We start from the raw sequence: 25,706 nt of genomic DNA on the forward strand, positions 1-25,706 counted from the left end.
TTATCACTTCCCATTAATTGCAACGATGACCAAAACTACATTTATCAACTCTCAACAACTTTTATGCCTCATACTTTCTATGTGTGAAGTCATCACTCACCATAAGATCAATATGAACTCTTTTATTCTTTCCACTTTCTTAGGATCATAGCAACATAGCAAAGCCCTTGACTCAACACTAATCTTTATTATAGATATCTCACGGACTCAATTACAAAAAGAGATCACACAAAAAAACTCCAAACTACTTGATATCAAAACTTTAATCTACTAGATCAAGATATTACTAAAGGGATCGAACTAAATAAAACGGTAAAGATAGGAGTGTGATGGCGATATGATACTGGGGCACCTCCCCCAAGCTTGGCAGTTGCCAAGGGGAGTGCCCATACCCGTGTGATTATGTTCTCGGAGGTGGTGAAGTAGGAGTTGTTGATGATGTAGGCTTGTCATCCATCTTCCAAGGCATAGGCTCACCATCATAGAAGGATGATCGAGTCTCCGGGATCCTTAAATCTGCAGCCAAACTCATCCTCTTGAATCTATATTCATACTCACAGTTCTGGTTTTGCAGGTCATAGATCTGGGCTTGGAGATGCTCGATTTTCTCTTGAAGCTTGAAGATGGTCTCCCCAATGACTTTGGCATCTAGCTTGTGTTTGTTGGTGAACTCCGTGATCATCATCTGGTTGGCGTTGAGTCCACGATCCACCATCCCTTGGCACTTGAAAACTTGCTGCTCCACGGCTTCGAGCTTTGTCTCCACGCTTCCGGTATGCCTTGGTCCCTCCACATCGCGGATGTGCAGCACCCCCTCACGCATATCAATGGTTTGAGGGTGTTGCAGCACCTCCACAAGATAGGGGTTGATAACCCTCTCGAAAAACTTGTCCTTGGGAGCGCTTGGAGACGCCATGATGCTCTAGATCTAGAATAGAAATAGCTCGAAACGAAAACAGAGGATATTTGTGTGATACGATGGTCAAAACCTTCGGGGGTTTTTTTAATGAATTTTTACCGACCAAAATACGTAACGTGCAAGAAAACGGGGTCCGGAGGCACACGAGGTGTCCACGAGACAGGGGGCGCGCCCAGTAAGGGTGGGCGCGCCCTCCACTCTCGTGAAGGCCTCGTGCCCCTTTCGGACTACTTCTTTCTTCCTAAAATTCTTAAATATTCCAAAACTGATAAAAATTGCCATTGGAGTTGTTTTGGAGTCGGTTTACTTACCGTACCACATACCTATTCCTTTATGGAGTCTGGAACGTTCTGGAAAGTGTCCCTTATGTATTCCACCGAGGTTACGGTTTCAATAATATTAGTTTCAACATTGATAGGATTACCTGAAATATAATGTTTAATTCTTTGACCGTTCACCACCCTCGGACTTGTGCCTAAGAAGTTGTTGATTTTTATGGCACCAAAACGATAGACCTCCTCGATAACGTAAGGACCTTCCAATTTAGAGAGAAGTTTTCCTGCAAAAAATCTTAAACAAGAGTTGAATAATAACACATAATCACCTACGTTAAACTCACGCTTTTGTATCCTTTTATCATGCCAGCGTTTGACTTTTTCTTTGAATAACTTGGCATTCTCATAGGCTTGGGTTCTCCATTCATCAAGTGAGCTAATACCAAACAACTTCTTCTCACCGGCAAGTTTGAAGTCATAGTTGAGCTCTTTAATAGCCCAATATGCTTTATGTTCAAGTTCAAGAGGTAAATGACAAGCTTTTCCATAGACCATATTATAAGGAGACATTCCCATAGGATTTTTGTATGCAGTTCTATAGGCCCATAATGCATCATCAAGTTTTTTGGACCAATTCTTTCTAGATCTATTGACAGTCTTTTGCAAAATTAATTTGAGCTCTCTATTGCTCAACTCTACTTGACCACTAGATTGCGGATGATAAGGAGATGCGATTCTATGATTAACATCATACGTAGCAAGCATCTTATGAAAGCACCATGAATAAAATGTGAACCACCATCAGTCATAAGATATCTAGGGACTTCAAACCTCGGAAAAATAACTTCTTTAAGCATTTTAATAGAAGTGTTATGATCAGCACTACTAGTTGGAATAGCTTCTACCCACTTAGTAACGTAATCAACAGCAACTAAAATATGTGTATAACCATTAGAGGCAGGAAAAGGTCCCATATAATCAAAGCCCCAAACATCAAACGGTTCAATAACAAGAAAATAATTCATAGGCATTTCTTGACGTCTACTAATATTACCTATCCTTTGACATTCATCACAAGATAAGACAAACTTACGAGCATCTTTGAAGAGAGTAGGCCAATAAAAACCAGATTGTAGTACCTTGTGTGCAGTTCTATCTCCAGCGTGGTATCCTCCATAGGATTCAGAGTGACACTTGCGTAGGATCTGTTCCTGTTCATGCTCAGGCACACAACGTCTAATAACACCATCTACTCCTTCTTTATAAAGGTGTGGGTCATCCCAGAAGTAATGTCTTAAATCATAAAAGAACCTTTTCTTTTGCTGGTATGTGAAACTAGGAGGTATAAACTTAGCAACAATGTAATTAGCATAATCAGCATACCAAGGAGCAGTACGAGAAGCATTAATGACCGCTAATTGTTCATCAGGAAAGCTATCATCAATAGGCAGTGGGTCATCAAGAACATTCTCTAACCTAGACAAGTTGTCTGCAACGGGGTTCTCAGCTCCCTTTCTATCAATAATATTTAAATCAAATTCTTGGAGCAAGAGAACCCATCTAATGAGCCTAGGCTTATCATCTTTCTTTTCCATAAGATATTAATAGCAGCATGATCAGTGTGAATAGTAACTTTGGAATCAACAATATAAGGTCTAAACTTATCACATGCAAACACAACTGCTAAGAACTCTTTTTCAGTAGTAGCATAATTTCTCTGGGGCAGTATCAAGAGTCTTACTAGCATACTGGATAACATTCAATTTCTTATCAACCCTTTGCCCTAGAACAGCACCTACAGCATAATCACTAGCATCACACATAATTTTGAAAGGTAAATTCCAATCAGGTGGCTGAACAATAGGTGCAGTGATCAAAGCTTTCTTAAGTATTTCAAATACTTCTACACAATCATCATCAAAGACAAAAGGAATATCTTTTTGCAATAAATTAGTTAGAGGCCTAGAGATTTTAGAGAAGTCCTTAATGAACCTCCTATAAAAACCGGCATGACCAAGGAAACTTCTTATACCTTTTATGTCCTTAGGACATGGCATCTTTTCAATAGCATCAACTTTGGCTTTGTCAACTTCAATACCTCTCTCGAAAATCTTATGCCCCAAGACAATGCCTTCATTAACCATAAATTGACACTTTTCCCAATTCAGGATAAGACTAGTGTCTTCGCATCTCTGCAAAACTCAATCAAGGTTGCTCAAACAATCATCAAAAGAGGATCCATAAACGGAGAAATCATCCATGAATACCTCACAAATCTTTTCACAAAAATTATAGAATATAGCCATCATGCATCTTTGAAAGGTAGCAAGCTTATTACATAAACCAAAAGGCATACGTCTATAAGCAAAAGTACCAAAAGGGCAAGTAAAAGTAGTTTTAGATTGATCCCCCGCTGACACAGGTATTTGAGAAAAACCAGAATAACCATCTAGAAAGTAGAAATGTGTATGTTTGGATAGTCTTTCTAGCATTTGATCAATAAAAGGTAAAGGGTAATGATCTTCATTAGTAGCTTTATTTAATTTCCGAAAATCAATTACCATCCTATAACCTGTAATAATTCTTTGCGGGATCAATTCATCTTTATCATTAGGAACGACAGTAATACCTCCCTTTTTAGTAACACAATGGACAGGGCTTACCCACTCACTATCAGCAACGGGATAAATTATACCTGCCTCAAGAAGCTTTAGTATCTCCTTTCTTACCACTTCTTTCATCTTGGGATTCAATCGTCGTTGAGGATCTCTAACCGGTTTAGCATAAGCCTCCAAATTAATTTTGTGTTGGCATAACATAGGACTAATGCCCTTAAGATCATCTAGAGTATATCCAATAGCTGCTCGGTGCTTCTTCAGAGTTTTCAATAGTCTTTCTTCTTCTTGCTCTAAAAGGTAAGCACTAATAATAACATGATATATTTTCTTTTCATCAAGATAAGCATACTTAAGATTATCAGGTAATGGTTTGAGTTCAAACACGGGATCACCCTTGGGTGGAGGGGGATCCCCAAAAATTTCAATGGGAAGGTTATGTTTGAGCATATGTTCCTGTTTAAGGAACACTTCATCTATTTCCCTTCTTTCCTTCATAAACATATCATTTTCATGGTCAAGCAAATATTGTTCTAACGGATCAGTAGGAGGAACGACAATAGAAGCAAGACCAATAATCTCATCCTTACTAGGTGATTCTTTATCACGAGGTTGTCTACGAAACTTAGAAAAATTAAACTCATGAGACATCCTGCCTAAGCCATTTGTGACAGTATCCTTTTCACAATCAATTTTAGCATTAACATTATTTAAGAAGGGTCTACCAAAAATAATGGGACAAAAGTCATCTTGTGGGGAACTAAGAACAAGAAAATAAGCAGGGTATTTAACCTTCCCACACAAGACTTCAACATCTCTAACAATCCCAACTGGTGAAATAGTATCCCTATTGGCAAGCTTGATAGTAACATCAATACCTTCCAACTCAACAGGTGCAATATCATGCATAATTTTTGTATATAAGTCATAGGGTATTGCACTAGCACTAGCACCCATATCACATAAGCCATGATAACAATGATATCTTATTTGAACAGAAATAACAGGCATGCCTACCAAAGGTCTATGTATTTTAGTATCTGGTCTAATAATATTAGCAGTCTCACCACGGAAATAAATAACATGCCCATCTAAATCATCATCCAAGAGATCTTTAACCATAGCAATACTAGGTTCAACTTTGATTTGCTCAGGAGGTGTATAAGTCCTAGTATTACTCTTACGAACAACAGTCAAAGTTTTAGCATGATCCCTTATCCTAACAGGAAAAGGAGGTTTCTCAACATAAGTAGTAGGAATAATAGGATCACTATAAGTGACAGTCTTTTCTTCAACTGTAATAGGTGCAACTACTTTTACTTCAACGGGAGGATTATATTTAAACCACTTTTCTTTAGGGAGATCAACGTGAGTAGCAAAAGATTCACGGAAAGAAGCTACTATCTCAAAGTCAAGTCCATATTTAGCGCTAAATCCACGAAAAGCATCGGTATCCATAAAAGATTTAACACAATCAAACTTAGGTGTCATACCTGACTCCTTACCATCGTCGGAACCCCAATCTTCAGAGTTGCGTTTAATTCTTTCCAATAAGTCCCATTTGAAATCAATAGTCTTCAGCATATAAGAACTAGCACAGGAAGTATCGAGCAGGTTGCGATCATTGAGAGAAAGACGAGCATAAATTTTTTGAATAATCATTTCCCGGGAGAGCTCGTGATTGGGGCATGAATATAACATTGACTTAAGCCTCCCCCAAGCTTGAGCGATGCTTTCTCCTTCGTGAGGCCAGAAATTATATATGTAATTACGATCACGATGAACAAGATGCATAGGATAGAACTTCTGGTGAAATTCCAACTTCAATCGTTTATAATTCCAAGATCCCGTATCATCACATAGCCTATACCATGTCAATGCATCTCCCTTCAAAGATAAAGGGAAGACCTTCCTTTTGACAACATCATCAGGAATACCTGCAAGCTTAAACAATCCACGAACTTCATCCACAAAGATAAGGTGTAAATCGGGATGCAATGTTCCATCTCCTGCAAATGGATTAGCTAGCAGTTTCTCTATCATGCCCGAAGGAATCTCAAAGTAGATATTTTCAAAAAAGTCCAGTAGCTTGAGGAGCAACTCTTTTCTCTTCTGGTCGGGTGAAGATACCCCGAACAAGCCCCTCAAAGGATTAGTTTCCATAGTGACAAGTAACAGAAAATTTTAGCACACTATATAAATGTTTCCTTACCAAGTTCCACTCACCAAAAGCGCTACACTCCCCGGAAACGGCGCAAGAAAAGAGTCTTGATGACCCACAAGTGTAGGGGATCTATCATAGTCCTTTCGATAAGTAAGAGTGTCGAACCCAACAAGGAGGAGAAGGAAATGATAAGCGGTTTTCAGTAAGGTTTTCTCTGCAAGCACTAAAATTGTAGGTGATAGATAGTTTTGTGATAAGATAAATTGTAACGAGTAACAAGTAAATAAAGTAAATAAAGTGCAGCAAGGTGGCCCAATCCTTTATGTAGCAAAGGATAAGCCTGGACAATTTCTTATAATGAGAAAGGAGCTCCCGAGGACACATGGGAATTATCGTCAAGCTAGTTTTCATCACGCTCATATGATTCGCGTTCGGTACTTTGATAATTTGATATGTGGGTGGACCGGTGCTTGGGTATTCCCCTTATGTGGACAAGCATCCCACTCATGATTAACCCCTATTGCAAGCGCCCGCAACTACAAAAGAAGTATTAAGGTAAACCTAACCACAACATTAAACATATGGATCCAAATCAGCCCCTAACGAAGCAACGCATAAACTAGGGTTTAAGCTTCTGTCACTCTAGCAACCCATCATCTACTTATTACTTCCCTATGCCTTCCTCTAGGCCCAAATAATGGTGAAGTGTCATGTAGTCGATGTTCACATAACACCACTAGAGGAAAAGATAACATACATCTCATCAAAATATCGAACGAATACCAAATTCACATGACTACTAATAGCAAGACTTCACCCATGTCCTCAGGAACAAACGTGACTACTCACAAAGCATATTCATGTTCATAATCAGAGGAGTAATAATATGCATAAAGGATCTGAACATATGATCTTCCACCAAGTAAACCAATTAGCATCAACTACAAGGAGTAATCAACACTACTAGCAACCCACAGACTAAGGCATAGCCTAGTGGTGGGAAGGGGCTGATGCCTTCCCACCCACCCAGGTTCAAGGCATGGTACTTGTAATTTGGGGTTGTTGCACCAATTATACTATAGGGGTTCCCTTACAGTCTTTCTGTCAAAAAACACTACTAGCAACCCACAGGTACCAATTTGTGGTTTGGATACAAGATTGGGTACAAGAGATGAACTAGGGTTTTGAGAGGAGATGGTGCTGGTGAAGATGTTGATGGAGATTGACCCCCTCCCGATGAGAGGATCGTTGGTGATGACGATGGTGATGATTCCCCCCTCCCGGAGGGAAGTATCCCCGGCAGAACAGCTCCACCAGAGCCCTAGATTGGTTCCGCCAAGGTTTCGCCTTGTGGCGGCGGAGTTTCATCCCGTAAGTTTGCCCACGATTTTTTCCAGGGTAAAAGCCCTCATATAGCAGAAGATGGACACCGGGGGACCACCAGGGGGCCCAGGAGATAGGGGGGCGCACCCAGTAGGGGTGGGCGTGCCCCCCACCCTCCTGGCCAGGGTGTGGGCCCCCTGATTTATTTCTTTCGCTCAATAATTCTTATTAATTCCAAAAACATTTTTCGTGGAGTTTCAGGATTTTTGGAGCAGTGCAGAATAGGTTTCCAATGTTTGCTCCTTTTCCAGCCAGAATTCCAGCTGCCGGCATTCCCCCTCTTCATGGTAAACCTTGTAAAATAAGAGAGAATAGCCATGAGTATTGAGATATAATGTGTAATAATAGCCCATAATGCACTAAATATTGATATAAAAGCATGATGCAAAATGGACGTATCAGATAGCAAATAGTGCTATCATAGCTAACTCAGCAGGCTGACAGGGCGCATTTAATGCACCGCTTAACATCATGTCGTTGGTTGCCTGGCAAGGCTTGCCGGGATATCTTGCCAGCTCCACGCCTGCTCGTCTGACACGTCATAGGACGGGTGTCATCTATGGGTTTTCTGGTAGAAAGTGGCTGCCATGTGGCGAATGGCTGCCACTTAATCACTCTGCGGCTTGACACCACACTAATGGACGACGTGAGTCATGGTGGAGTGGTTGGTGAGGTGGTTTGGCCTCCGTGTCCTAGCATGCCCTGCCGGGACGCGTTGGTCATCCTCTTCTGGGGGGTGGCCTCGCCCCTTGCCGAGCTCGCCTATTCGGCAAAGGAGGCCTCTCTCTTGATGATGTCTTGCTTCTCTGGCTTGGTCTTGGTCCCTGTGATCTGCTTGTTGGTCCTTCAAATCTCTTGGTTTATTGTACTCTGTCTTGGGTTGTTGCTTCGATCTTGATCATGTGCTTGTGAACAGTCAGGGAAACAGACCCAGGGTTTGTTGCATCGACACCATCTAGTGTCATACACTATGTCCTCGTGTGCAAAGATGAAGCGGCAAGGACTAACACTTCTAACCATCTTCCTCTAGTGTTGTCTAATTTGTTGCAGGAGTTTGCGGATGTTTTCTCGGATGAGCTACTGCCTGGCCTTCCTCCGCTACACGACATCGAACATCGGATTGACCTCATCCCCGACGCACCTCTGCCAAACAAGGCTCCATACCGCGTCAACCCCGAAGAAACTAAGGAGATACAAAGGCAATTACAAAACCTCATTGATAACGGACATGTACGTGAAAGCTTAAGTCCTTGTGTCGTTCCGGTCATTCTTGTGCCTAAGAAAGATGGTAGCTTTCGCACGTGTTCCGATTGTCGTCCCATAAATGCTATCACCGTTCGCTATAGGTTTCCCATTCCACGCCTTGACGATATGCTAGATGAGCTTAGCGGCACCACCATTTTCTCAAATATTGATCTTAAAAGTGGCTACTACCAAATCCCCATTCAAGAAGGTGATGAACGGAAAACCGCTTTCAAAAGCAAATTTGGCTTGTATGAATGGCTAGTTGTGCCTATGGGCTTAATCGAAGCACCCCATACTTTCATGCGTGTGATGCATTATGTTCTTCGACCCTACATTGGTATTTTTGTTCTGGTCTACTTTGACGATATACTTGTGCTTAGCGAGTCTTTAGAAGATCATGTCACCCATCTTAGAACCATTTTTCAAACTCTTAGAAACGAGCGTCTTTATGCTAATATGGAGAAATGCATTTTTTGTGTTGACAAGCTTGTTTTCTTGGGCTTTGTTGTGTCTTCTAAGGGTTGATGAGTCTAAAATTGAAGCAACTAAAACTTGGCCACAATCCACAAATTTGCAACAAGTGCATAGTTTCCTTGGTCTCGCCGGTTTCTACCGTCGCTTTGTGAAATATTTTAGCACCATTGCATCACCATTGCATCACCATTGCATCACCATTGCATGCCTTGAGCAAGAAGAATGCACCCTTTGTTTGGGGACCCTCTCAATCTACCGCATTTGATGAACTCAAATCTTTGCTTACACATGCTCCAATTCTTGCATTGCCTAATTTTGACAAAACCTTTGAGGTCCATTGTGATGCTAGTGGTAATGGTATTGGTGGAGTTTTGATGCAAGAAAAGTGATCCATTGCATATTTTAGCGAAAAACTTTCCGACGCTCAACTTAACTATCGCATCTATGACAAGGAATTATATGCTTTAGTGCGAGTATTGCATGTTTGGGAGCATTATCTTCGCCCACATGAATTTCTCATACATACCGATCATGAGACGCTTAAATACCTTAAAGGTCAAACTAAATTGAACAAACGCCATGCTAAATGGAGTGAATTTATTGAATCTTTTCCTTATGTGATCAAGTACATTAATGGTAAAGAGAATGTTGTGGCGGATGCTCTTTCCCGCAAGTGTATGTTGGTTGCTCAACTTGAATTGAATGTTATTGGCTTTGAGCATGTTAAAGATCTATATGCACATGATCCTTCGTTGCGATTCCTTATGCCAAATGTCTTGCTAACACTTGTTGGGAGAACTATTACCTCAATAATGGATATCTTATGCACGCTAACAAACTTTGTATACCTGAGTCGTCTCTTCATTTGTTACTTTTGCAAGAGGCTCACGGCGGAGGACGCATGGGACATTTCGGGCGCGAAAAGACATTTCCCACACTCTCCTTCAAGTATTATTGGCCCAAGATGTTTTGCACGTCACACGCTTCACCAACCGGCACTCTACATGCCGCAAGGCTAAGTCCCACACTCAATCTCATGGTTTACATATGCCACTTCCTATTCCATATCAACCATGGGAAGATATTAGCATGGATTTTGTGCTTGGACTACCTAGGACTCAAAATGGCAAGGATTCGGTATTTGTTGTTGTGGATTGATTCTCTAAAATGGCACATTTCATCCCATGCAATAAGATAGACAATGCTTCACATGTTGCAAATCTCTTTTGTAGGGAAATTTTGAGGTTACATGGAGTGCCAAGGACAATTGTGTCGGACCGCGACGTCAAGTTCCTAAGCTACTTTTGGAAGACACTATGCGCCAAGCTCGGCATCAAGCTACTATTCTCGACGGCCTATCATCCTCAAACCGATGGCCAAGCGGAAGTTACCAACCAGACACTATCTACTCTCCTCTGTGTGTTGATCAAGAAGAAAATCAAGGAGTGGGAGGAGTGTTTACCCATCGCTAAGTATGCCTACAATTGCACAAGACACTATACTACCGGCAAGTCCCCCTTCGAGGTCGTCTATGGCTTCAACTCGTTATCTCCCTTGGACATCCTCCCTCTACCGCTCCAAGAAGGAGCGAACATGGACACAAGTACAAGAGCAAGTTATCTCAAGAAGGTGCATGAAGATACAAGGTCCACGATCGAGCGTCAAGTACACCGCCTCGCCACCAAGCTCAACATCAACAAGACCCCCATGGTGTTCAAACCGGGCGATCTAGCATGGCTACACCTCTGCAAGGACCGCTTCCCCAACGAGCGCAAGTCCAAGCTACTACCACGAGCTGATGGACCTTTCAAAGTACCTGTCCGTTACAATGATAACGCTTACAAGATTGACATCCCACGCGACAAGTACAACGTAAGCGACATCTTCAACATCAAGGACTTGGCCCCATACCATGGTGATGAAGATCACAATCTGCGGACGGATCGTTCCCAAGGGGGGGATGATGCGGAGCATCATTCCATCATCCCTATGGACTCTACTACAACTCATCAAGCACCACGTGGACCTATGACAAGAGCTCGAGAACAATCCATTGAAACCAACTTGAACTCACTCCTACTTGAGATAGATGTGGATATGAATGGAACTTGGATGCTACCTCACCAAAACATACTATGTGTCATTAGGTACGAGGACGAACACCACCTAGCATCCAAGGAGCATCCCATGGGCATAGGAGAAGGACCCCAAGGCCTCAAGGAAGAAGGAGGAGTCCATCAAGATGAAGGCAGCAGGTCCCAAGCGACCCCGTGCGCACGGGCCTCCCCGACCCCATGCCCACAGGCTACCCAGAGACCTTCTGTAACCGAGACGTGCACTCCCATGCGCATGGCATCCGAACCCCGTGCGCACGGGCCCTGGCCGCTGTAGCACCCCGTGCGCACGAGCGTGTACCATGCACGCGGGACCCCCGTACGCACGGGCCTCCCTGGTTTTTGCTGTGGATGCCCTGCCTTGCCTCCCAAGTCGTCCCCTACCTCCATTTGGCTATATATTTTGGGTCTAAGACATTTGTTAGGGTTAGCAAAGTATATGTGAGACATTGATAGAGCTTTGCTCCTTCTACCACTCCTCTTGGAGATCAAGATCTCTTAGGAGAGGATCCCAAGTGGATATGAAGACCACCTTTTGGAGAAGACTATCATCAAGACCTCACCTCTTAGGAGTGGGAAGAACCTTACCTTTGTGCTTGTTTCCTTGGATTGTTCTTATATTCTTGTGGATCACAACTATGCTATTCTAGTGGATGTGTGATTGGGTTTTGTTTGAGTGAATTTCCTCTTTGTATTCTTGTTTTCATCCCTTTCCCCCTCCAAGTGTGAAAAGATCTTCACTTAGGGTTCCACCCTACAACACCTTGCGTTCTCTCGGTGATAGCTTAGTCGTTGGGTACCACGGGTAGGAGTGCTAGCATGGCGAGGGAGACTGTGGGCCGTCTGAATTTGCAATGCCTGGTACCGACAGGTCACCAGGAAAGAAGAGAGGAACGTACCAAATATGGTCCAATGAACGTATGTGGCATCATGATGGACGTGTTTGGTTCCCTGCATTAGGCCCAATTAGGCCCGCGCAGGAAGAAAAACTATTGTTTGGTTACTCGGGCTACATCTACATCTCGGGTTGCACGGAACTTAAAGTAGTCCCTGGCCAGGCCCGCGAGCGACGGCCGAATCAGCAGTTTGCCGGCAGCCAGGCTCGCCGCGGCCACGTGTGGCTCTTGGTTGCACGCCTTGGGGAGTGCGGGAGACGAACGGGACTCTCAATAACTCCCATCTCTTGTGTCACCGCCCACACCTCCATTCACACCACTCCTCCCACTCTCCTCACCGCTCCTTGCTCTCCTCTCCTCTGATGGCTCGCCCGCTGTCGCACCATCCCCTGACGCCCATCGACACCGGCAGCAACCCCGTCCACGAGCAATGGATTCCCGGCCTCGTGAACTCGGGCGTCAACCTGAGGGTGACCCTCCGCGCATCGCCGATCTGCACCAGGCCCCCTCATCTGGCCAATGTGGTGCAGGCCGTCGTATCCGGACCTCATGGTCCTGGGTTCGATGGCGCCGCCAGAGGGGCGGCCACCGCATCCCTACTCAGAACCCCTTGTGGGTGGCGGGAGGGGGGTTACCCCCATTCGAGGGCTTTTTCTGGGTAGCACAACAGGGCCATGGACGATGGGGCCTGCTTCCTCGACCTCCCGCGTGGCCATGAAAACCGAGGCAATGCCGACGGCAGTCGCCATTGCCGGCTCCTCCTTCTCTTCGCCCGCCATCTCCTTCCCGCTGACGTTTTCTCCCCGGCCGGCGTACGCTCGAACCCCACCCGCTTTGGTAATTTACAAATTTCCCTTTGCTCGTACATGTAGATTAGGGTTTTCTGCATGCATGACAAGGAATCGATTAGATTCGACGCGATTTGATTGGATTCGATTCCAATCGAATCGATTTGAACCCAATCGATTCCTTCTTGCCTGCTATTGTTCATGTTGTTCATGCTTCGTGTTCATGCTGTTCATAGGTAGGGTAGATTGGTTCTTGCATGATAGGTAGTTACATTGTAGTCAGCAGATCGTGGTAGATTAGAGCCGGCGTAGGCAGGGCATATGCTTCGTGTTCATGATGTTCATAGGTAGGGTTTGTGTTTGATGTTGAACCTAGATTGGTGCTGGCATATGCAGGTTATGTTGCATGATTTCATTACATGCATGGTGTTCATAGTAGGTAGGACAAATTTGCATGCTCATACACGTTGTAGGGCCATTGTGTTTCCTCGTTTAGGTACTAGTACCAATGTAGCATGCTGCCAAATGTGCAAGTGGTCACAACTTGCACTGCTAGCTTTAGATCATGATCAAGATGTTTTGGAAACTGCACTGATCAGTGATGTTACCCACGAGCAAGTGCCACTCATCACTGGCACTTGCTCTTCAGCAAGTGCCACTCATCGGTATTTGATCCCAATGAACTGTTACTAACCCATGTCATCTTACCTAATAAGGTGATGAAGACTGAGTGGGATAGGGCCGGTCGAGGAGCCCAGGTCGTGGTTGGCGCCGAGGGCGCCGTGGACTTCATCCCCACGAACTGCTGGCTCAAGAGGGTGGATCTGCCTGGCAGGGTCGCTTTCATGAGCCAGCCGCGTTCAAGGGGACGATCTCTGAGGAGGGGCCCCAGAGCCGCTGCGTTTCTACGTCCAGATCAAGGACAAGGAGGATCTCACCATGGTCGTCATCCCGCCCAAGTTCAAGGAGGCTATGAAGCAGTGGTCGATGATCAAGCCCCCGCGCGTCGTCAGGTTGTCGACCAACAAGTGGTGCGAGTTCTGAGTTCAGGTCCAGAGTTCGAGGGCCAGATGGTGCTTGGCCGGGGCTGCCAGTACTTCTGCCGCCGCCACAAGATCGTCCCCAGCGACCTCGTCGTCATGCGGATCTCCGGCTTGGGCCTCTTAATATATTGTTTACCTTCATGTGCATTGTTTGTTGTCATTGTTTACCTCTTAATCTGCTATCAATTGTGTCCGCTGTTGTGCTGCTACTGTGGTGGTAAGGCCATCACATTTAAATGGTGTGAGAAGAATACAAACGTGTATGCAGCCAAATAGTTATGGTGTGTATCTGCACACCCCTTAAGCACATATGCAGGCAGCCCGACAGACGGCCCTAAAGTGCTCATTGATGCAATGCAGGAAACCAAACATGTAAATGTTGATTTGTCATCTGCTTTTTGTCGACCAGACTGGGTTGAGATGGGTATGAAGTGCAGTCAGTGTTGAAGAAGACTCCAGCGTTGATGTGTGGTCCACATCCCGATAAACGTATCGAGTAGGCCCTTGTGTTGTGTCTCCGGCGGCGGCATGGTGAGACGAGACCGTGGGCCGACTGAATTCGAAGCCCCTGGTACCGGCAGATAACTCGGAAAGAAGAGAGGAAAATTCACGGCTCCCTTCGTATAACGCGTGGCCGCCCACCTGGGATGCTTCGTGCACGTTCATCCGTGGTACTCCATACGTTACTTGCACAGGGGACGTGTCCGGGACGCGCCGGGCGAGGTCGCCGCGGTTACGCACGCAAAGCCAACACCGTCCCCGTCCCGCCGAGGGAGATATGCATTCCCTGCGCGTCGTCGAGTCATCAAAGCAAAGGCACGCACACGCTTGTCCCGTTCCCTCGTCTCATAAAAACTGGTGCGGCCCGCTGCCAGCCTTCATTCACCGTTCGAAAAGTTGAGAGAGCTTCCCCCAAAAGGACCAGGCCAGACGACCCCGCCGCGATTATTCCCCGCACCCACCCAATTCCCCGAGCACCGCCGCCGCGCGATCGCCCCACCATGTCCGGCTACCCCTACGGCGGCGCCGGAGGAGGAGGAGGCGGCGGCTACGGGGCCCCTCCGCCCTACGGCTCCTCCCCCGCCCCCTCGGCCCCGCCCTACGGCGATAAGCCCCCCAAGGAAGGCAAGGCCTCCTCCCCCTACTACGCCTCCCCGCCCCAGACCTACGGCGCCAGCGGCGGCTATGGGGCCCCGCCCTCCTCCCAGCCCCAGTCCTACGGGGGCGGATACGGGGCCCCGCCCTCCTCCCAGCCCCAGTCCTACGGCGGCGGCGGCTACGGGGCCCCGCCCGCCGGCCAGCCCCAGTCCTACGGCGGCGGCGGAGGCTACGGTGCTCCGCCCGCGGGCCAGTCCTACGGCGCCCCGCCTCCCTCGTCGGCGCCCTACGGGGCCCCGCCCCCCGCGGCAGCGCCGTATGGGGCCGCTGGCGGGTACGGGAGCCCGTTCGCGGCGCTCGTGCCGTCGGCGTTCCCGCCGGGGACGGACCCCAACGTCGTGGCGTGCTTCCAGGCCGCCGACCGCGACGGCAGCGGGACCATCGACGACAAGGAGCTGCAGTCCGCGCTCTCCGGCTACAACCAGAGCTTCAGCCTCCGCACCGTCCACCTTCTCATGTACCTCTTCACCAACACCAACGTCCGCAGGATCGGTAATAACACTCCCCTTACGCGCATCCTTCTTCCTTCCTAGCACCCCTCCGCTTTTCCGTGTAGCTGCGATCTTGCAGCAATTATTGTTTTTTCCTGTGGAGAGAGGTTTCAGTACAACAGTGCACAACTTGGGCTCGTCTGGTATTTCAGTCTGTGGGCATGTGCCCTGCGGTTTGATACAGATTGATCAAATAATGAGGCTCCTTCTGGGAAATCAATGATTGAGTTTCTTATAAGGAAAACCACAATCATTTCCTTCCCTTAAGAAAAAGAGAGCTGCATTTCCTAATACAAGTTCCTGTGAAATGTGAATTCTCTGCATCCTAGTATTTGAGACAGTAAATTCTCTACATCCAGTTTAACCTTGTTTATTATGGGAATGTTATTTAATGGTGTTATAAGGGCACAACACTACACTCTAGGCAACAAGCTATCATGTGGCATCAAAAGACTGGTCTTGTATGCAAGATAGACTGAGCACCTCTGGCTCAGATATTGAATATGATGTTCTTATTGTAACACTGACAAGTTTGTGGTCACTGGTTATGCCTTTACCCAAACACTGAACCTATACATATATTCATAATAGTTTATAGACTACTTGATTTGAAAATATTTTATCCGTGGCCATGGTGTTTAGACTTCACCAGCATGCATATGAAGAATAAAATACTATTCAGAATCATTACCAGATGATACTTATATCTGATGACACTTGAAATAGTACGAGCTATTGCATATTATGCTTCCGCCTTTCGGTAGGAAAAAAGATGGATGGTGATTAAAAAAAGGAGCGGTAGGAATCCCTGACAAAAATATATATTATGTATAATATCTCAGTGAAAGTTTAATTTATCTTGGGATGCCTTTCAAGTTAGACCTGTGCAAAGGTTGTCCTACCCGTCAAGCTTTTTTTTTTCTTCCTGTTTGCGATGATGCTATGGTGTGTCAGCAAAAGAATGGATGGTGATTAAAAAAAGGACCGGTAGGAATACCTGACAAAACTATATATTATGTATAACATCTCATTGAAAGTTTAATTTATCTTGGGATGCCTTTCAAATTAGACCTGTTGCAAAGGTTGTCCTACCCGTCAAGTTTTTTTTTCCTGTCTGCAATGAAACTATGGTGTGTCGGCGATTTATTTGCAGGATTGATTCACTTGGTATTTAAGTCAACTGGGGTTTAGGAGTGACCTAACTCGGGCACGGTCTGATGCGCTTCCTTTTATGCTTGAATTTGGTAGTAAGTTTGTTTAGATTCCTGTTGAGTTAAAAAAACCTTACCTCGTATTTTTTCTTTCATTCTTTGGGTGTTTTCCTTCTCTGTGTGGAGCTTCAGCAATTAGTTCCAGACTACTTGATTGATCTGAACTCTAAAATCAGTGCCATCTTTCACATACTGGTAGTAGAGTTGATCTGAATAATTTTTTTTGGTGAAATTTCGAAATTCAGCATTTCCCTTAATATCTATTTCAGCTTTTTTCGTTGACCTCTTAATTTGTGCCTTTGATTCTTCCAGGGCCCAAGGAGTTTACTTCTGTTTTTTACAGTCTTCAGAACTGGAGGGTGAGTGGCTATGGCTTCAAGTTTCCTTTACTTTTTTGTGGGGACTAATCAGCTGATCTAATGAAATACTTACTAACCATGCATGTCCATTTCCTATTGTTTTTGTGCAGTCTATATTTGAGAGGTTTGACCGTGACCGAAGTGGTAAAATTGATGCATCGGAGCTGCGCGATGCTCTTCTCAGTCTGGGTTATTCAGTTTCTCCAACTGTGCTAGACTTGCTCGTGTCTAAATTCGACAAGACTGGAGGCATGAGCAAAGCAGTTGAATATGACAACTTTATTGAGTAAGATTACTCCTTCAATTTAATTTGGCTAATTATTCCAACTAAACAGTTCAAGCTTTGATATCCAATCTGTTAAAATCTTGTTAGATTTAAGTTTCTATGTTAAAAAAATGTGTTTTTTCTCATTATTTTCTTGTTTGAGATTGAAACTGGTGAAGCACTCCTGTTCAAAGCTCAGTATAGTCTGATGTTGTTCAGGAACTTTAGCTTTATTTGTTAATATGATGATGTTCATGTTCTGTTAGCTCAACCTGATAATGTCTAGGGACTTCAACTTGGTGCAGTCATTAGTCAATTGTCTGTGACTTGCTGGTACTTCTATTATCTCATGAACTCAAATTGTTGAGTCGGCTTCTTCCGTTTTGTGAATTAAAGATGTGCCCAACTGTTCTGAAGTTTCAGAAATGAAAAAAATGGCTGCCAATCTATTGGACTCCTTATTTTCTGCTTGGTTTTGTGGAATACAGTTCGATAAGTTGGATCCTTCAGTTTGGTTTATAACATTCCTAATTCTTTCTTTGTTTTGTCTATATGCAGGTGTTGCCTTACGGTCAAGGTATTTCCCATCATCATTATACTACACAAACAAACACATTAACGTTCTGTAGTTCACGGCGCTAATTGGTTTCATACGTCTGTAGGGTCTGACTGAGAAGTTCAAGGAGAAGGACACGTCTTACTCCGGGTCTGCAACTTTCAGTTACGAGGCATTCATGTTGACTGTGCTCCCTTTCATCATCGCTTGATGGCTCCACAGTTCAATACAAAGACTGAGCTTTGAGTGTGTTGTTCCAACTTATGTTGAAATGTTTTTCCAACGGAGGTGTAGTTTGTTTGGATTCGAGTGATGTTGCTGCGTTCCTGATAAGGTGATACCCTGGAGATTGGAAACTGGTGTATGATGGTAGAGCCTGTGGACGGTCAGTGAGATTGGGTTTTGATCATATTTTATTTCCCTTTGATGAGGCGGCTTAGTTCAAAATTTGTTTACATCAATCAAACCTAAATTAACCCGACTGGGAATTGTTTTATTATTTTTGCTAGCATATCACTGCTAAAATCGTAGACAAAAAAAAGTCTTTACACTGCATTCAAATGCAAATAAATCCAAATCCAGCAATAGGATTCTCAAGCCGGAGTTGACTTCCCAAACAAATGCAGCACCAAAAAGCAATCCTGCAGCGCACACTTGCACTACAAATGAATTCAAGAAAATTAGCGGCTGGCGATGCAACAGAACCAAAATAGCAAATGCAGCCTGGATCCATCCTGAAATCACCCTTCTCCAGCTATATGTCATCAGGGCCGTTGGCGAGTGGCTTGTAACCATTTGGACTTCCAGAGATTTCACCTGACTTAACAGGAATGCACTTCAAGATAGCTCCAATAATCAAGCTGATGGATCCTAGACCCACGCTCACCAACCAGAATTGCCAGCTGAGTGGAACAGTACTTGCAAAAGTGCCGAGAAACTCGATGATCACCACCTGGAATACCACCGTCGCGCTTATTACCCCGAGGAAGACCCAATTGCCGATGAGACCGCGGAAAATGTTGATCTTCTCCATTTCCCTGCTGTTCACTTCGTTGAATACCTGGTGCAACGTCGTCGAAAGTACATTGTCATTAGTTCGCCAGTTGGAACAATGATGTAACTGACTAGTAGAAGGTGTCTCACAATGCATCACTCACCTGGCAAAACACGAAGGAGTTGAAGATGAGCGTGTTGAGAACAGTCTTGGAATCTGGACCCTTGATGTTCAGAAGATTTTCCCCGGCGAACATGAGAACGCCAAGCACAACCAGCTGGTATATACTTTGCCCAATGATGTTTCTCCACATGACCTTGGTGATGAAGCTTTCCCCTCGTCCAGTAGGCGGCCTCTTCATCATTTCATCATTTGGAGGCTCAGTTGCCAGAGCTAAAGCCCCTAATGTGTCCATAATCATGTTCACCCACAGCAGCTGCACAGCAGTGAGAGGAGCACTCCCTGCGATGTAAGAATGTAAACATGAATACCAGGAGCCATTCGATGGCGAAATACCTAGCTGTCAAATGAATACATCAATAATGTTTGGCACACCTGTGATGCACGCTGAGACAAAGTTGATCACCAAAGCAACAATGTTCACAGTCAACTGAAACTGCACGAACTTCTGGATGTTTATGTAAACCGCACGACCCCACCTTGCAACGTTTATTATAGTTGTGAAGTTGTCATCAAGCACTATGACATCGGCACTCTCCTTAGCAACCTGCGCAAATCAAAGATAGTATGGAGAAATGAAATAATGATGGATTTGTTAGACGTTTATTTCTGTCGGGAGACAGCAAAAGATTACTCCAACCACAGACGAAAGAGAATTATAGGTTAGGTAAATAAATAGGTTGTCATAGCCAACAGCCATTCTGTTATCTTACTTATGTCAGAATCAATATCAAAATATATTCAGCTTAAGCATCTAACTTTGCAATTTTCTACTGATGCTACAATAGGGTCAAAACTGCATAAGAAAATAGTACCTCTGTGCCTGCAATGCCCATAGCAAGCCCAATGTCTGCCTCGTGTAATGCAGGAGCATCATTTGTACCATCACCTGTCACAGCAACCACCTCTTGGAACATGCCTCTCAAGTTTGTCACAAGCAAATGTTTGTCCAATGGTAAAGAACGGGCCATGACCTGCCAAAGGTTGATAAAATGTTACTATTTCAAGGTTTTTAGTGCACTTAATAGAACAAGAAAGACGAAACAAACCTGAATCTTAGGTATCAAGTCCCTCATTTCTTCTGGGCTTTTGTTACGAAAATCTGGTCCTTCTATTGCTATGCCATCATCAGTCAATATGCCACATTCTTTGGCAATAGCTTTAGCTGTATTGATATTATCACCAGTCACCATTCTCACAATGATGCCAGCAGTTATGCAGCTCTGGACAGCTTCCTTCACTCCAGGGCGCACAGGGTCCTTAATGCCAAATATGATTATCAGAGTAAAACCATTAGGAGGGCTATCTGCATTCTCATCAAATTCATCCACATCCTTAAATGCTAAGCACAATGTCCTTAAAGCATCTGAAGCAAATGAGTTGATAGTATCCGTGATGTTCTTTCTCCGATCGTCTGATAAGGGGATAACATCTCCATCTTGATCAATCACTTTGTCACACATCTCAACAATAATTTCTGATGCACCTTTGCAGAACCAACGGTGTCCCCCACCAGGTAAAGAAACCAATACTGCCATCTTCTTCTTGACCGAATTGAAAGGCTCAACCTTAACCTTGGTGCAGCTCCTATCCTCAGCATCACGATATCCTTGCAAGCTCAAGCCATATTCAAATATCGCTATTTCTGTTGGAGTACCCAAAACAGTTTGTTTATCATCATTTCCCTTGACAACCTCTGCACTAGTGTTCTCAAAAATGCCCTGCAAAAGTAGGCTCCATGCGCTTGAAGAAATGGCAGAATTCAGTTCTTCCGAACTATTATTACTTGTAACCGACTTTGAAACCTCGGCTATCCAGATCTTGTCAACCACCATATGGTTAGTAGTCAAAGTTCCTGTCTTATCTGTGCAAATGGTACCAGCAGATCCCATTGTTTCACATGCTGCAAGGTGTCTAACAAGAGCTTTGTCATTCATTAGCTTCTTCATTGCAAACGCAAGGCTCAAAGTAACAGCCAACGGCAACCCTTCGGGAACAGCAACAACAATAATAGTGACCGCTGTTGCAAAGTAGTTCACTATAGTCAAGGCATCAGTTGAATACCAGTTGGACAAACCAACTGTCAAACCTTTGTCAATAAGGAATCTAGTCATCAGGACTACAAATGTTAATGTGGCAAATACCAGGCCAATCTTTCCTATGATGGTCGCAACTCCATTTAGCTTAACCTGCAATGGTGTCTCGTCCTCTCCTCCCTCACTCAAAGTGCTCATCAGCCTTCCCCATTCAGTGCGCATACCGACAGCTGTTACTATCATCTTAGCAGAACCATCTTGCACTTTAGTTCCTGCCAATATGAATGGTTTATCTTGAGAAGTATACACTGGCTCACTCTCCCCTGATAAGCTGGATTCATCAATCAGAAGGGAGTATCCATGTATAAACAGTCCATCAGCAGGCACTTGGTCCCCAATTGATAAATGCACAATATCACCAACTACCAAGTCAAATATCGAGATCTTCTGTCGACCGCCATCTCTGGTTACATGGATAAATATGTTTTTCTTTTCATTATCTAGCTCCTTAAACTGGAGCGATTGCTTATAGTCACTGGCAGCAGTAACCATCACAACTAAGAGAATGCTGAGTATTATCCCCAAGCCATCATACATGCCCTTGGGCCAACCTTCAGATGCCAGGCCAACTACAACAGATAACAAAGCACATACCATCAGAATGATAAGAGTCGTGTCCTGCAATGCATCCCAAACAAACATCCAGAAACTTCTTGAAGGCTTTTCAGCGTAGCGATTGACACCATATATGCTTTGTCTTGTATCCAAGTCAGTAGCACATACACCACGGTCGAATGTTGTACGAACTTTTTTGGATATCCCATCTACCCCACCATGCATCTTTAAAGCTTTCAAGTCATGCTTGCTTGTTATTGATGCCAGTTCTTCGGGATTGATGGAAAACCCAGCTTTGATTATATCATCTGTTAGCTGGTACTCATTCTTCTTGGCGCCTTGAGCATAGAAAGGTACACAAGTCAAATAGAGTTACTGGTGCAACACAAGGAACGATAACACAAAAGGTTATCAGGTAGATTTATACCACCAATGAAAGTGATTGCAGCCTGCTGCACATAGAGGGCAACCCGAATTTTTTCCTGGAAAAGAGAACACGAACAAGGCAAACGTTTTTACATACAAAAGTTAGGTTATTTTCTTGCAATGGCAAGATACAATCACAAAGTGTAGAAGAAAGCAGATAAACTGATTGACTGAATGTGAGCCTGCAATTTTCCTGTCAACATTGTGAAAAAAGGGTTAAGTTCACCTGTTAAACATAAAGGAGTTACATCCACATCAAGACTGGAGTATTTGCCGAGACAAATAATCGTGAAGCATCTGGGTTTGAAAAAGAATGCCAAGCATCTCGAAGGAGAATTCAGTAATAGACAACCGAAGTAGTTGGCAGGCTGATTGGCATAAGAAATGAACATCTTTCAAGACTTGATGGTCTCTAAGAAAAAGTAGCCGCCAAAAGATTCTGTAATTTCTGCCTAAATTATTCTCCATCTCTGGGAAGTGGAAACTAAGCCGCCTATTGACTAGAAAGATTCCCAACTTTGTAGTTACATGGTTTAGAATGCATGTGCCTATTGTCAAAAGGCAGTCCAGATCCAGTATAGGAGTGCACGACACATAGGCCCTCCACCTTTACGATTGCACTTGTTTAAATTATATCAATCAACCATCGTTGCATTCAAATGTCTTAATCAACTATCCTACGTAGCTAATTTCAAATAGTGCATGATAATGTGGTCTAAACATTTTAGAGGGTCTTTGTTTTTTACGTTGGTTTTGTTCTGTCTTGGCCTAATACATGGTTCCATGGAGTCATTTCTCTTGTCATGCTTCCCTCTTGAATATTTTTATTCGTTGGCCATCCAAGTATGCTACTCCCTCAGTCCCATATTAACTGTCGCTCAAACGGATGTATCTAACACTGATTTTTTTTTACAGTTTAACTGCATGGGGTTGATTATGGACCGATGTATGAACTAGACATGATGCTAGATTCTCCGAAGCAAAAAAGAAAAGAAAAGAAGAAAACCGGGATAAATGCTGGATAAGATAGGATGTGCTCTTCAATTCGGTGCTTGCACGAGATGGTGACAAGAAGGGGAGGGGGCCCTCATCGACAGGAGATGGCGATAAGGCTTGGCTTTTGGACTCCACCAGCGGAAGCTTCGTGGAGGGAGGGAGGGACGGTCGCCGTCAGCTTGGCCGCCCAGGGAAGTGAGATCATTGGGCGGTCCCTCCCTCCGTCCTCCATGGCCCGACGGTCAAGTCAACATGATACGGACGCATGGTGCCCACCAGGCCACCACTAAACAGGATTGCCATAACCGCAGGAACAGTCTGGCTCTCTCTCTCTAAGTCTTCGTTTGCGACAGAGTCAATGGTGCGTTGCAGTACGGAAATGCAGATTAAACTATAGTAATTTTGGAAAGCGATCTGATGGCAAGAATGGATCGCAAGCAGCAATCGATGAGTATTCTTGGGCCATTTCCATAGATAAATAAACACATTGAAGAAACTGTTGTGCAGAAAACAACCGATCGGTCACCGAGATTTGAAACGGTAGAAAGAAATAGGAGTACTAGAAAGAGATGGTGAGATGCAGGGGAGAGATCATGCGTGGTTGAAGCCGCAAGCAAGCAAGTCATGGTGTGGTGTGGTGGATGATGGCGGCTAGGTTATGGAACAAAGTGGAGCAAGTAGTCGTGGTACCTGGACGGAGCGGCGCTTGGCGTGGTCCTGGTGGCGCTGGTCGAGGTCGGGCACGTGGCGGAAGCGGCGGCGGCGGTTCTTGACGACGAGGCTCCCGACGGCGGAGCGCCACCGGCGCTGCGCCTCCTCGGAGGGGTTCTTGGCCGGCAGGTCGAAGTTGTCCAGCAGGTACTGCTCCATGGCTGCACCTGCACGCGCTCACTCGGCCGGAGCGGAGCGGAGCGAGATGGGGTTGGGGGATGTGGGGCGGGTGTTCGTGAGCACCACCACTTACCCCTGCCTCCGCCGCGATGGCTTCGATGCACAGGTACTACTACTACTAATACTACTAAAGAAAAAACAAGGGAGGAAACGGCAAGTTGCCGCCCTTGCCCTTGTTTATTCACACTGGGATCGCAGATTCAGGGAGGAAGGAAGGAAGGGGGTGCTATTTGGGTTGAGCCCTGACCTGCGGGTCGCTATTTCTATTTCTATACGGAGAAGAAAATGGAGGGACGAACATGGGGGCGGCGATCGCCTCGCCGCCTTTATATCTTTCCTTATTACTTCGGCCTCTTCTGTTACTTTCTCCCCTTTTTGAAAACCAAGGCGTTTGGGTCCCCATCGCCCATTTGTACGGCAGATGGTTCGTCCCACACGTGTGGCCACGCCGAATCGAACCCCGGTTGCCCACTGGCGGTTCAAGCTCTGTTCACAAATTATATGGGTGGCTCCCGCTGCAGGGAGGAAAAATCAGTCGTCTCCCCAACCGTCGGATGTGATGGATGTTATTACTTATCCGCATCTTGTTGCAGAGCGTCACATCACCCCTCGCATAACGCAATGATGTTTGTCCCATCTCGCTGCTCGCAACATTCCTCGCATCACCTGTCGCCCGGTTCACAACATTCGTCGTCGTCTCGCGGCACCGCCGCTCTCATTGCAGCATCATTTCAGTCTCCGCTCGCAATAGTCGCACAAGCATCGCGGCAAGCCACCGCCGCTTGCAGCATTGTAGGCCACCGTGACAACACTGTTCGCGGGACACTTGCAACAACACCAAGATATCCTTGAAGCACCATTGTCCGGCATAACCCACTCTCACAGCACAGAAAATCCGATGAGTCCATAACTTGCAGCAACAAGCACTCAACCCCACTGTTTTTGCAGCAACTCGTATTGTTGCGAGGAGCGGCAATGAATACACGTGTTGTTGTGAACGTGAAGATCGGTACATAAAGGGCGCTGGTTCTAGTGGGCTAAAGACTCATCGGCTTGCACCATTCTCAACATCACTCGCGACATCAATGAGACGACTTGTGCAGCCATGATGGCCATCATCCTTGTAGCATCGACGGGCTCGTCGTGGGGCCACTTCCCCGGCTTGCATCATCCATCATCGTCGATCACAACATCAACTGGGCGGCCGTCGAGGGGTGGGGGTGCTCACAACAGCCCATGGGCATCGCCATGGCGAGCTGCTGGTAGGGAAAGGCATGACAGAGAGGAGGAGGCTTGCGGAAAAGAGCAACTCATCAGAGAGATTTAGCGCAGATCAGTTTGAATGAAAAGACCGGCTGAAATAATGGGATGCAGGATGAGCAACATGTAGGGATCATGGCATAGATTAAAAAACCGAACCGGTGGTCAAAACGGCGAGGCCGTCGGTTCAGGCCTTTACTGGGCGGACCGCCGTTTTACCGGTTTGATGTCTCGTTTTCTATACCATAATTAATTTGTTTTGTGTATTACTGTCAACTAGATAGATGTAAAAATATAATTATTTACTTAAATTTAACAAGAAAGTTGGCTAGCCAAGGTGGTTACAGAGCCA

General features: G+C 45.1%; 2 protein-coding genes across 2 annotated transcripts; one reads left to right on the forward strand and one right to left on the reverse strand.

The window, feature by feature from the left end:
- The first annotated feature begins 14,757 nt into the window (after positions 1-14,757).
- LOC119308349 (calcium-binding protein CBP-like) lies at positions 14,758-18,395 on the forward strand. Its single transcript, XM_037584467.1, has 5 exons — positions 14,758-15,566; positions 17,089-17,135; positions 17,246-17,421; positions 17,959-17,977; positions 18,063-18,395. The coding sequence occupies exons 1-5, from the start codon at positions 14,918-14,920 to the stop codon at positions 18,165-18,167; spliced, it is 996 nt and encodes a 331-aa protein (XP_037440364.1). The 5' UTR covers positions 14,758-14,917; the 3' UTR covers positions 18,168-18,395.
- A 33-nt stretch (positions 18,396-18,428) lies between these two features.
- LOC119308348 (probable calcium-transporting ATPase 9, plasma membrane-type) lies at positions 18,429-24,396 on the reverse strand. The gene is made up of 7 exons (XM_037584466.1): positions 23,894-24,396; positions 22,209-22,263; positions 20,180-22,119; positions 19,946-20,104; positions 19,506-19,677; positions 19,114-19,412; positions 18,429-19,016 (listed from the first exon to the last, which is right to left on the reverse strand). Exons 1-7 carry the CDS (start codon positions 24,071-24,073, stop codon positions 18,711-18,713), a joined length of 3,111 nt encoding a protein of 1,036 aa, XP_037440363.1. The 5' UTR covers positions 24,074-24,396; the 3' UTR covers positions 18,429-18,710.
- Positions 24,397-25,706: the final 1,310 nt, after the last annotated feature.

This window comes from Triticum dicoccoides, chromosome 5B (assembly GCF_002162155.2).
Source record: "Triticum dicoccoides isolate Atlit2015 ecotype Zavitan chromosome 5B, WEW_v2.0, whole genome shotgun sequence".
Lineage (NCBI taxonomy): Eukaryota > Viridiplantae > Streptophyta > Magnoliopsida > Poales > Poaceae > Triticum > Triticum dicoccoides.